The following is a 13,907-nucleotide window of genomic DNA, read 5'->3' as shown; positions in this document are numbered from 1 at the left end:
AAAAAAACCTGCCTCTTACATCTACTCTAAACTTTGCCCCTCGCACCTTAAACCTATGCCCCCTAGCAATTGACCCCTCTACCCTGGGCAAAAGCCTCTGACTATCCACTCTGTTTATGCCCCTCGTAGTTTTGTAGACCTCTATCAGGTCGTCTCTCAACCTCCGTCGTTCCAGTGAGAACAAACCGAGTTTATTCAACTGCTCCTCATAGCTACTGCCCTCCATACCAGGCAACATCCTGGTAAATCTCTTCTGCACCCTCTCTAAAGCCTCCACATCCTTCTGGTAGTGTGGCAACCAGAATTGAACACTATACTCCAAGTGTGGCCTAACTAAGGTTCTATACTGCTGCAACATGACTTGCCAATTCTTATACTCAATACCCCGGCCAATGAAGGCAAGCATGCCGAATGCTTTCTTGACTACCTTCTCCACCTGTGCTGCCCCTTTCAGTGACCTGGGGACCTGTAAAGCGATTTTATAGGTCAATAAGCGATTTTCATTTCATTTCATTTCAAATAGGACAAGGTTTTAGTTTAAAAGTAATATTGAACAGTGCAGTGAAGGGATGTCATACAAAGCAATCTGCAGTAGTTAATAGCTGCCCTGTAATTCTAGGATTTTTCTGGAAAAACAACTTCAATGCAGAGCGTAACCACCTGTCCTTCAAGTTGATCAAGCCACATCTGGGAATGAAAACTTGACTTTCATAATCACCACTTTCCAACCTGCAATATAAAATATAGTTCTGATCCAGACATATCCACACAGTCTTCTTGGACAACCCCTTAGGATTGAGGTTGGTTTGCTTCCACTCTGGTTAGATGGGTTCCAAGGTGGCTGAAAAATCAAAGGCGTAGCCTGCAGATTCTGTCAGGTTCGACACAGGTGGTGCTTTGGGGATTGAATACTCCGTTGTTGGGAAGTTTGTTTACTTTCTCCAATGCCGGAACTTTACCTCCGCATATTCCTGTCGGAGTCTCTCGATGAGTTTCGTACTTCCCCAAATGAACTTTCTGCATTTCGGTCAGCCACAAATCAGGGACTGCCATGGAGCAGGAGAGATGTTTGACCTCTGCAGGGATGCTTTCAGGCCATCTTTAAAGCGATTCCACTGTTGTCCTGTGAGTTTCTTGCTGTGACAGAGGTCTAAGTAGAGTGGTTGTTTCAGGGGTCTGGTGTCAGGCACATGACCGACATGTCCTGCCCAGCAGAGCTGGTTTGGAGTGATTAGTGTCTTGATGCTGGGCATGTTGGCTTGGGAGAGGATGTTGCTCTTGGGCTACCTTTTCTTGCCACTGGATTTGGAAGATCTTGCAAATGTATCGCTCATGGTATTTGCTTTGAGGCTCCGGCTCACAGTTTCTCCATGTCTCCAAAGCACATTATGTACGTGGGGATCGCTATTGCCTGGCAAACCATGAACTTAGTCTTGGGTTTGAGATTGTGGTCTTCTTTTCTTCAGTGAGCCAAAGGCTGAATTATCACATTGGAGGTAACAATGAATTTTGGTGTCTTATATCTGCCATCGTCAAGAGGAGGCTTCCAAGATATGGGAAATGGCCCACATTTGCTACTATCTCACTGTCTATCTTATCGATGGGGGAGGTGCTGTGTCACCTCATAACTAACTAGCAGAAGCACAATTCTGTGGTGTGGTAGGATAGATACAGCCACCCCGCCTAGCCTGGTGAACTGCCTCAAACTATGCCCTTGAAGGGTGCTATTCTAGGTCTGTAATTCTTAAGGTTACTAAGTGAAGCTACAAAGTTGTAAAATTGCCCACTTTTTAAACTGCTTACATTTAACAACAAGCATCGCTCTTATTTACAAACTGGAACTCAATGGAAATGTTCGCATTCCAAGTTATAGACCTGCATTCTATACATTCCACAGAAAAACAAGCTTCCCCTTAGCATCAGACATTGAAATAGAGCTTTACGGCAATCCCAATGCATTCATGAAAGTTAATGATAAATGAACTTACCCTGATTTACTACTAAGGTCATGGAGTGAATAACAACATAAGAAAGGAAAGAAATGGAAAAAAAAAACCGTGTAAAGCACTAATTTTAAATGAAAAGTAAAACGATAGGGGAAAGGAATGGATGTTGGGAATGGGGGTAGCAAAGGGTGTTGGGAGGATCCAGGTTTTCTTCTTAGTTCATACATTGTTCAAAAGACATTGCGTATAGTTTAAACATTGCCTTCTGCGCAGTATGAACCATTAAAATACCACTGCAATTGTTTTTAAAAATGTAATTGATGTAATGGAGTCAAAATAGCCATGCACTTTTCTTACTACTTCAAGGATAGTTTTCAAAAATAAAACTTACTTCTTTTTCAACTTTCTATCTTTTTCTGCTTGGCCAAGTTTACTGAGTCCCAAGGTATCCTGAGGACAGGTTTCCATATCTGGTATGCCAGCTATAAAGTTTAAAGTTAAATCATTATACTGTTCATGGGAGTAAATGATTTAATCTACTTTCAGCCGAATAGTGTGATTTGAATTTTAAATGACATTTTATTTCCCCCCGAATACAAAATATCAAAAAGTTAATAACAGTTTCAAAGGATCTCATCAGGAAGCTGCAAGATGCTCAGATATCAGGAGCTTTGAATAGTTCACAGAGGGCAGGTCAGGAAACACAGCATAGTATGTGTGTGGGCAGTTGGTGGTTGGGAGCCCGAGGGAATTCACTAGGCTGTTCAGAGATCCAAGAAGATAGGTGTTTTGTTTCAATATGTATAAACACATGCCAGTTTTAAACAGTGAATGGAGTGATTGCTTATTTTTTTAAGAGGTTAACCCCTCAAATAAGGCTCCAATTGAAATTCAGGTATACAGTACACAAAACAAGCCTTGCATAAACCAACTAGAAATTAAGATCCAATAAAAATGATCAATTTTCTGCTGGTTCCACCTATTACCCAAACAGGCACAATTTATTTTAGGGAAGCAAAAGGTAATATCACCCTAACAGTCAACACAAAGTCCTCTACAGTCTCAAAATGCTTCATATCACACGCAAGTTATTTATTGAAAAACATGACCTGCGAGAAACTAATATTAATGAACACAAAAAAATTCCAATTTTGACATGCAAACACTTTCAATTCTATATTTTGCTGGTAAATAGTATTCCAGTACAGTAGCAAAACAATGCCAACATTATTTTCACTAGTTACACAAGCTTGGAATCCAATGAAAGCCATGCTAATTACATTATTTAAAAACTATTAGGAAAGGCCACATGAAGTAAGATATAAACCCACTTTATCAAATACGTTTTCTACTATTTAAAGTTGAAACAAATGTTGTTGGTGTTGATTAAATAGGACATGATCGAATAATGCAGCAGACTCGATGGGCCGAATGGCCTAATTCTGCTGCTACATCCTATGGACATCACAAGTATGATGTCAGAGTGCAAGATTTGAACTCAAATTTTACAAAAGAATCCTAGTTTGCTGCTTAAATACAATTTGACTTTCTGCCTAATGCCTGGTCCATCTCCAAGACTGCTTTCCCCTACCATTACATTCAACGCTGCCACTTCTATCTTTCCTGCCTGATTACTGAGATTCCAGTCCTTGTTTTCTTATGACGGTCAATTTCTCACAATTCTTTTCTGGTCTGCCTTCCCACCCCCACAAGTTTCCAGTATTTCAGAATGCCAGAATTCTTACCAGTATAAAGCATTGTTATTCCATAACCCAGTCCTTGCGGAATGTCAGTGGATCCCTGTAAATCTGTAATAGTTTCAGCATCACTTATCTTCAAAATGCCTCCTTAGCCTTGTTCTATTCTCCCAAGTAGTCATGTCCTTTTTTACCCACAGATACACTTCCAATGACCATGTCCCTGTTTCTAGAATGTCACTAATATCACCTCTTGCATCTCGGCTTTTAAACGACCTTTCAAAAAGGCTTTTTCTCTTCAATCCACCCTCTGTCTAGCCTTTGTAGGCATTTAGCACTGGACTTTCCTGATATGAACAATTGCTGACCTTAGTAAACATATATAATTCAGTACCAAGGAAAATAATGGATGTGCTTTGTCTACTAAATTGACAAGCCCACTTCTTTACAATGGCAGGCAAGTGTCAATTCAAAAGTTTTCCTTGCCTTCAATGAACGAGGGCACACATAGAAAGAATAAACAGAAGGTTTCAAAATAGAGGACCTTCCAAATTAAACAATTAGCAATGAAATGCTCATCGGCTAATAACCAACAAAAAAAAGTCTCAGCGCATTTTGAAATTCTAAAAGCACTATAAAATTTCAGGAGGAATCCACACAACTCTATTGGCCTGATTTGCTCCATGGACATAAATGATAATTTTTAATGGAATGGAAATGGGGCCATTTCTCTGGTAGGTGGCCAATCTGTAACGCTTGCTTTATGTCCAGGAGAAAGCTTAGTTTGTGTTTAATTAGTGAAAATCAGAGGGTATTTCACAATGGAGGTGTGATCACAAACCAAAAGGTTTTTTTTCTAACCAACGTTATTAGGCCCACATTAGAAATGAGTTCACAATGCTTCGTCAAGGCAATATACGGATCAGACACAATTATCTGAGCTCTCAAAGTATTCCAGTGACCCCGAAAATTAAAACGGCAGGGACAATTAATGTTACTGAATTAATTCTGTTTTAGAAAGCGAATGGTTAGTATAAATCAGGAATGGGACTATTAATTTCTTGAACACTTTTGTTCTCAAAGTGGAGATGGAGATTGAAAAAACATGCTTTATATGATTTCTGAAAAAATTGCTTGCCAGGTTTCTTTAGTCCAAACTACTAGTTAAGCACAAATGGCCAAAACTGGCAATAATGATTTACAATTTAAACTATTTTTCCAATTTGACCATTTCAAAAATATCTCATCTCAGTAAAAACAGGAGGTCAAACTACCACAACAAATATCAATAGTTATAAATGCAGCTCTCAGAATTAACTGAACTATATGGTTACTTTTAATTCTTTCGTGTGAAATCCACAACAAACATGCACAATTAAAAATGTAATTAGAAAAGCAATTCAAAACTTAGATCAAACTAAAACGTAAATCCAGATCACCAGAGTGGAGATGCAACCTGAACTTGGAAAGGTAGCAAGGAAAGTGGGCTAAGATTGATGGACAGTCATTTGGTAAAAGTGAAATAAGAAAATAGAACGCAAGTAAATTATGATAAAATCTCATAAGACTCGAGATACAAAGGGGTTGAAAGTAAATTGTAAGAAACAAAATATAAATTTAATGACAAAAAGTTAAATTTTATAATTATTCCAAAGTTTACTGATTGACTTCCAAACCAACCTTGCCCTGTGGGATCTTTGCTGGGCTGTCCAAGCCGACCTTTTTCTTTCTTACCAAACAGGCGCCCAATAGAAGACTTTATACTTTTCTTTTTGGAGGCTTTGTTAAGAGAATCCTGGCTGCTGTTGCTGCTGCTGGGATTGCTTACTTGGCCATCCTGTGACCCAGTTGAACTGTGCGTGCATTTCAAATGTACACAAGGATTTAAGTTAGGTGGCAAAAACAGAGAATTAGTGTTTACAGCATTGCGTTCATGAATATAAATTTCAAATACACCAACAAGCTTAAGCTGCAACATAAAAACATGGAAGAAAATTTCAATCAGTCTGGATCCAAAAATGCCAGATCAGAGTAATTAACACAAATTTTACCTATTATGCCAAATTGATGAGTTAATTTTAAAAAAGTAAACATTATTCACGACTGAATGTGGCTTTCAAGTAAAAATTATCAGTGTTTTACTTTTATTTCTGGTAAGGGTTCCAAAGTGAGCTTTGGATTTCAATTCTATGCTATTCTAACCAATTCTCTTGTTAAATATCTTACTCAATATTGCAATGTTTGAATATGATCCATTATATGATGCAATTTCCTGGTTAAATGCATTTGGTTGATTTACACCAACACCATGTTAAAATTTGTTTGTAGCAAATGCCTGTCAAATGCACATTTAATCAAAATGCATTTCTGCATCTTTTTATGGGTGCAAAAACGTTACTAACAACACAGATACCCAGATATGACCATCAGGTCTGTTGTTCTGATTAATTCTGTGGGCCAGTTTATGGACTAAGCAATGTACATGGGAGGGGGAAAAATTGCAATAGTTACCAACATTTGTGAAATTGTTTTACCTTCTTATGTCCCGAATGTCCTCTTGACTGACGGTGTGACAGGCCCTATCCAATCGAATGGACCTTGGCGTGGAAGGTGGTGATGTTTCACACTTTATTGTTGTTTTATCTTCCCGCATGTCCTCTTTTGAGATCTGAGATTATAGAACAAAATTGTAAACGAGTAAGAAAAAAGCAAAATAAATAAGAACCATCAGTTAATAAAATATTTGGATTCGCCAAAAAAACAAAAACTGACAACGACAAACTATTAAGTCAGGGTCACATGGATCTCACAAACACAATACAACCTACATCAACATACACAACAAACACTGGTACAGAATTACCATGGGACAGGAAGCTGTGTCAGCTCATCACAAATGAAGAGTAAATTTTAATACAAGTACAAGATCCTAACACTGGATTTTTGTAAAGAATTAGTGGCGCACAGGTCCTGTCACATCAAGTTGATTACCCTTCTAAGGTTGTAAACAAAATGAGTAGCAGCAAAAATCAAAAACAAAAGATCGAAAAACCTCAGGTCAGCAAGTGAAGCGTGTGTAGTGTTAGGAAAGAAAAATCTGAAAAGCACCAATCTCTCTGCAGCATGGGACTGCTGTAAAACGTACCGAGGTTCTTTAGACATCAACCACAGGTGTTATTTAAACTTTGATGAAGAATTTTTGAAGGTTATTATGTTGGTTATAACTGTGAACTTTGTTTTCTTTTCATAATTTATCCCCAATTCACAGCTATGCATAGATTCACAACTCTATTCCCAGACTGGAAGTCCTAGCTGATGTGAATATACGAGTGAGGAGGAGTTTTAGGCCACTCGGCCCTTCAAGCCTGTCCCGTCATTCAATAAGATCATGGCTGATCTGACCGTAACATGCACTCTACATTTCTGTCTACCCCTATAACCTTTCACCTCCTTGTTTATCAAGAATTTATCTACCTCTTCCCTGGAAACATTCAAAGACTCGATGGGCTGAATGGCCTCCTCCTCCATTGTAAATTCTGTGATTCTATGATGACTGCTTCCCCTACCTTTTCAGGAAGCTAGTGCCAAAAATCATTACCCTCAGAAAAAAAACATGTTTAAATGGATAACCCCTTATTTTTAAGTGACCCTTAGTTCTAGATTCTCCTCCCACAAGCGGAAACATCCTTTCCACATTCCCACTGTCAAGTCCCCTCAGAATCTTAAAGGTTTCAATCAAATAGCCTCCTACTCTTCCAAACTCCAATGGATACAAGCTTAGCCTGTCCATTCCTTACTCATACCTTCCTGGTATTAGTTTAGTAAACTTCCTCTGAACTGCCTCTAATGTGTTTACATCCTTAAATAAGGCAACCAATACTATACACAATATTCCAGGTGTGGTCTTCCCAGTGTCCTTTATTGCTGAAGCACAACCTCCCTACTTTTATATCTCCCATGCTCACTATCCATCGGACCGATGCTCACTGTGTTAACTCCTTTCTTATGTAAGCAAGATCATCAGTCGGGTTCGTTGCGTGGTGTATTTGCATATACTGGAAACTACACATGTTAATACACAGGGCCCTGTTCTTTACAGACAGAGAATATGTACACACATTGCACCTGTTTCAGCTGAACAATAAATTACAACCATTCGCTGACTCATTCCTCAGGGCAATGCCTTGACCAAGCAGGATCAAGCTGCCGAGTTTAAATTTAAAAAAATGTTTGGCAGTTAACATTCGGTCACCATCAACTAGTGCATTCTCCATGGCAACACCTGTCAGAGTCCACTTGCCAATCAATTAGCACTCCTCTTATACAGCACCTTTTCACTTTATATTGGCATTCTTGAAGTGCACTGATGAGTGCAAGACAAAAAACAATGACATGTCTCTGGAAACGCTTACTATCCATCTCTATATTTCTACCTAGTTTTCTCATTTTTTCTCCTCAATCTTTTTGAGTCAGTCATTGCTCTTGAAATTATGTCCAACCTTCTGACCGGTCACGTCTTTGCACAATTATATTTTTAAAAATTTAAGTCATAACCGTCTTTAACTATTTTAGTTAACCACAAATGGCAGGTCCTCCACTTGGATTTTTTCTTTCTCTTGGAATGCATCTATCCTGTATATTCTGAAATATCCCTTTGAATGTCTATCACAGCATCCCTACTACCTAACCTTTAACCTCATACCAGTTCTTTAGCTAGCTCTGCTTTCATTCCCACATAATGGTCCTCCTTGAAGCTTAATACTAGTCTCAGAACCACTCGGCTCTCTCTAAGACTGAATATAAAGTTCAATCATGTTGAGATCACTGCTACCCAGGGATGCCTTCACTGTCAGGTCATCTTATTGAACAATATCAGGTCGAGTGTAACCTATTCTCTGGTTGGCACGCGAGCATTATGTTCTAAGAACCTACTCCAAATATTTCAGGAACACCTGATCTAGGCCATCTTTGTCCATCTGATTTATTTATGTCGATATGTGGATTAAAATGTCCCATGATTATCGCAATATCGTTCTGACAAGCTTCCATTAGAACTTCCTTTATAGTCTGTCCCACCATGTAGTTCAAATTAGCGAGCACTACCCCCAGAAGTGACTTCATCCCTTTATCATTTCTCAGTTCAACCCACACCCCTCCTGCATCCTGGTGTTTGAAAGTACTTCAACCCCCTCTAATGTGCTGATCATTCCACCCACTATGGCACAGATCAAGAATGCTCAGTTCAGGTACAGTATGAACTAATGTATTAGAATATGGAGTGTACAATGTTCAAGTAAATAGGTACAGACATTAAAAGAATCTTGGTTTCTGGATAAATCTAAAGCTTACACTACATTAACATTGATAAAGAATATTATGTAGATTACCAATGATTTAAATTAATACCCATGGTCGCTGCCCATGGGGATTCATAGTGCCCTGCAGCTTTTCCCCAATAACAAAACCTGGGTGGGCACTGTACTCTAATGTATATCCTACAACGGAGGCTAACAAATGTCTCTTTGGGAGATCTGTGTCCCTGACTTTAGGTCAATCCTCAGTGAACATTGCATTATGGAAACCAGGCGTGGCACAGGGATTGGGGAAGACTTCAAACCATCCTTTTACTATAATTTAGTATTGCTCATTCTGTGGCACTAACAAAATGCTAGACAAGAGGGGCAGAGAAACCTGCAATCACTTGCCTTGGGGAATCTCAGATAACTTTTGTCAAATCTTCCTACCATCAGAGCACAAGAGGCAGTCAGTCATCCTCCATACTTCTGAGCTCTTGTGGAGGAATAATGGCAAATTGCTTCACTGACTTTTTATGCCAATGCCTCCCCTTTCCTCTCAAATAGTAGGAATGGTGATAGTTTTTCCTATTTTATGCAATACCAACCACTTCACTTGGACATTACACAAATATTCTGCGCTCCGAAAGCTCGTGTTTGAAACAAACCTGTTGGACTTTAACCTGGTGTCGTAAGACTTCTTACAAATATTCTGGGCTGGGATGGAGTGGTGGGGAAGAGGTAAAAGGAATATATATTGAAAGCCAGTTTAAATAACATAACAGCAAGAAAAGGAAGAAACCACATTACGTATTACAGCGAGGAGATGCTACTGTTGCAGATTACTATAATGGGTCTCATACAACAGCCTGATGCCAGGTAATCGAAGTTCAATTTTATACATTTACCTTCCTACGGTGCTTCCTTAAATCACTAGGCTGACAGACACATGCAAAGAAAAGAGAGAGTCATTAAGGATAAAAGACGATTTAAAAGATTATACAAGATGCAGCTGCATCAGAAATCACACAAACAAGAGTAACAGGGAAGACGAGGAGATTATTCTTGAACACAGTATCAATTCTACTTATTTCAACGGTTTTCATTTGTTGAGGCGAGGAGTTTTGATGATTGCAGATGTAGTCTTCAAAATAATGCATTAAGCTCAGTCACTACAAAAAGCATGAGCAGCTAGAGCTAGCTATCTACTGTTTCTCAGTTCTGTTGCTTTTCATGCTGCGAAACAATTAACAGTTACCATCCTGTCCTGATTCAATTATCAATGCTGAAACCTGGCTTTGTCAAGTTTTGTCATGATTGGCAGGTCAATGTAGAAATATTTTGGATTACATTCCCCAAGATGATGTAGCTATATATTTATATTTTGCATTGAAATATTAAGTACATGAGTTGGCTTTGCCAATGTATCAAGCAGCTCAAGTAGTTGCCTTGTTTTACTCTTCTGCCAACAAAATTGCAACGGCAAGCACACTGTCAGGATATCCCTCAGGAGTGAGCTATTAAATTATTTGTTTGGTCAACATTTATTAAATTTTGCTGCTGCTCAGTATGGTAACTGTACATTTCTCCGCTTTCCAAACGGTAGCCCTTGCATTTTTGAAAAAAACTAACTGTCCGTTAAAACATGTCAAAATATATAATTTGTTTGTGGGTCATCCAAACACAAAGTATAGCTACATTCAATATACAATATAAAGTTCCTCATTGACAAAATCCACCAATCAGACTGAATGAGCTTGCAGAATCCTTCCGCTTTTTTGCTAAGCGATGAATCTGAGCTATCAGGGTAATGTGGGTGGGAAAAAATGTTTGATGTGAAACACAGCATTGGATTAGGAAAGATTGCTGCAAGTGACTAAAATTGCCATGGGAAAAAGAGAGGATTGAAGGACAGACTAAAACACACAAAGAACAAGAAAACAGTGACAAGAAAAACAATACATTGCTGAGGCTGATCGGGAAAGCAGCACTTAAACACATCACGGTAATACATGAATCAAATAAATTAACCAGAGCTCAGAATGTCGGTCAGACTCATCTGAAACCAAGCACGCCATAATTACTAAAACACCATCGAGACAGCTCTTGAACTAACTTTCTGCCTGAAAGTAATCTTGCAGCTCAACATTTGTCATTGCCATGTTTAATAATGACCCAAAGAACAATCAACATATCACTTCTGGTTTAGTACATTTTACAGGAGTTTGCAGAATTGATCTATTCAAATGTTTTCAGGTCCACTTATATTCATGATAACATGAACAGTGTGGGCGTAAATTGTTAATGTTTGAAAGGCAGAAGGACAAAATCAATCAAATAAATAATTATTACTATCTGACAGCACATTTCTCTTAATGGGGAGTGTGGTATTCTGCATCACTCTGGAATAAAACTATCGGGTGTGGGAAACAATCCTAAAGCCATTATGGTCAGTACCAACATTAATCTCTACAATATACTGTGCTGTGAACAAGGCACCTGACATAACTGGAGTTATATTACGATGATTAAAACAGAACTGTTGCACAATGTTTGAAGCTGAGCACTGCTCACGTTTGCCATTTAACCAGCAATACATACCAAGATTATGACCTGGGGAAGAAGATGAGCCATACTTGCTGCTCAAAATGTGATCCCCTCATCATTGGCCAATGACTGGTTTCCAGCATCCCTCTGTTAAGTTTGCTCACATGACCCCGAGTATCCAATTGTCTGGTAATTCAATCATGCACTCCACTCCCACTGAAATTAGCTCATCAGTTCCAACGATGGTCAATACAAGCTCAAGAAATGGCACAATCTTTTGATTGGGCACCTTTCAGCCACTTGGACACTATCGAATTCAATAATTTCAGATCATAACCTCGGCTCCCTTTTTTTTTGTTTTTGGGTGACAACTGCTGGTATTTATTCTACATATTCCTATTAACAGTTCCTTGGGACAGCATGGTGGTATAGTGAGTAGCACTGCTGCCTCACGGCGCTGAGGTCCCAGGTTCGATCTCGGCTCTGGTTTAGTACATTTTACAGGAGTTTGCAGAATTGATCTATTCAGATGTTTTCAGGTCCACTTATATTCATGATAACATGAACAGTGTGGGCGTAAATTGTTAATGTTTGAAAGGCAGAAGGACAAAATCAATCAAATAAATAATTATTACTATCTGACAGCACATTTCTCTTAATTTTTCTGGGTCACTGTCCGTGTGGAGTTTGCACATTTTCCCCGTGTTTGCGTGGGTTTCGCCCCCACAACCCAAAGATGTGCAGGGTAGGCGGATTGGCCACTCTAAATTCCCCTTAATTGGAAAAAATTAATTGGGTACACTAAAATTATTTTTAAAAAACACTTCCTCTATGTTTTTGCCCATTTCTTAGTAAATAGATCTCAAAAAAGAATGGGCAGGTTCCAACAAAACTTGTTAGATAGGTTAGGGCCCAAGGAAGTGCCAATTAGTTTTCGGTGCAAATGCAGATTTGGATCCTGGAATTATATTTCAAGGATCGGTCAACATTGGGAGATAGGGTAATTTGACTTCTATTTTTACACGGTGTGGGTTATTTAGAACGCCGTCGATGGTTTCAGAATGTTGTGGATAGTTTCAGTGGCTACGCTGTCAAAATGTGTCACAGCTGAGTTCACAACATCAGCAGAGTTTTCAGAGCAGATTGTTGGATGTCGACTGGCCTGAAGCCTCATTAGGAAAAGGATTTATTTTTTTCAGATTTGTAGTTAAAGAGCATCAAAGGGGGCAGGGAAAAGTCTCAACCAAGAGTTGCATAATTGTAATGCTAGTGACAAAAGTACGCACTCAGTGTCCTCTTCACTTGTTTGTTCCCTTACTTGTCCCATTACCACCTACTTTTGTTTCGAACCATCATTTTTGTCATTTAACCTCTCGCGTCTTCCATCCTATCACAAACCTTCTCTTGTTCTTTTCCTCCTCTCTCTCTTTTCCCTGCTCCTGTACATGCTTTAAATCTGTTCCCTAATTTTTTTCAAGTTCCGATGAAAGATTAATTTTATTTCTCTGTCTGCACAATGTGTCAGACCTGCTGAGTAGGTCCAGCATTTTCTGCTTTTATTTCAGATTTTCAGCATCCATGGTATTTGGCTTTTGAGGCAAGTACTAACCGTTTGCAAACGGGTTTATTTTAGAGTACAAGTCAAGATTGGTCACCAGTAAGATTTGAGACGCAAAATACCACCTATAGTTAATAGATCCCTATTACCCACCATTCATTTTTCACAAAATGTTTCTAACAAAAAAAAGCTATAAATATTACACAGCTCATTTTCATTGACAAGTAAGACGTAGTGACAAACACAAAACTCCATAAATGCTCCAGTTCAACATCCTAAAATGTGTGAACCTCAATTAAAATAATATCAAAATAGGGTGGCAACATTGGATTAAAATTAATGTTCATCCCAGTTCTATCTGGATCACTATTGAAATGTTTCTATACAAGGGCTACTGTTTGTTTAACTCATGAATCTGAATGATGCATTTGGAAGCCTATTCATTAAACTATAGTCCTTAAGGAGAGGACTTTGCAAATTAAAATCCCCATAACAAGAATTCCTTTGATAAAATAAATGCATATGGGCAATTGCAATGCTAGCATGGTTCTTTGCAAAGAACCAGTGCAAAAGATACAATACAATAATTTTCAACTAACCAGGGTCATGACGCCAAGCCTGTCAATCTCATGAGCAGGATTTCGAGGAGTTCGTCTTGGCGTCGAGTGCCCACTACCAGGTGGAGAGGAACCAGCAAGGGATGAACCAGTAAATGAGGCAGGGAGTGTACCCCCTCTGTATCTGCACAGGTTCAGACCATCAAGGCTACCACTCCCTACTCGGCTCTCAATTTCTTCAGCCCTCTGCTGTGTTGACTCCTTTTCTTCTTGGATCAGTCTGCAAAACAATCACGTTGGGTCTTAGT

At 38.9% G+C, this 13,907-nt stretch overlaps 1 protein-coding gene across 1 annotated transcript in view; it reads right to left on the bottom strand.

Annotated features, from left to right (window-relative positions):
• Window positions 1-13,907, bottom strand: part of LOC119971991 (liprin-alpha-1-like) — a 193,340-nt gene that overhangs the window by 42,162 nt on the left and 137,271 nt on the right. Inside the window, exons 16-20 of the mRNA XM_038808415.1 lie at window positions 13,642-13,879; window positions 9,846-9,875; window positions 6,178-6,311; window positions 5,324-5,496; window positions 2,338-2,428 (exon numbers count right to left, since the gene is read on the bottom strand). Coding sequence (XP_038664343.1) covers window positions 2,338-2,428; window positions 5,324-5,496; window positions 6,178-6,311; window positions 9,846-9,875; window positions 13,642-13,879 — 666 coding nt within the window. The remainder of the gene's footprint in view (window positions 1-2,337; window positions 2,429-5,323; window positions 5,497-6,177; window positions 6,312-9,845; window positions 9,876-13,641; window positions 13,880-13,907) is intronic.

This window comes from Scyliorhinus canicula, chromosome 9 (assembly GCF_902713615.1).
Source record: "Scyliorhinus canicula chromosome 9, sScyCan1.1, whole genome shotgun sequence".
Lineage (NCBI taxonomy): Eukaryota > Metazoa > Chordata > Chondrichthyes > Carcharhiniformes > Scyliorhinidae > Scyliorhinus > Scyliorhinus canicula.
This window is presented reverse-complemented; position numbering and strand designations above follow the sequence as displayed.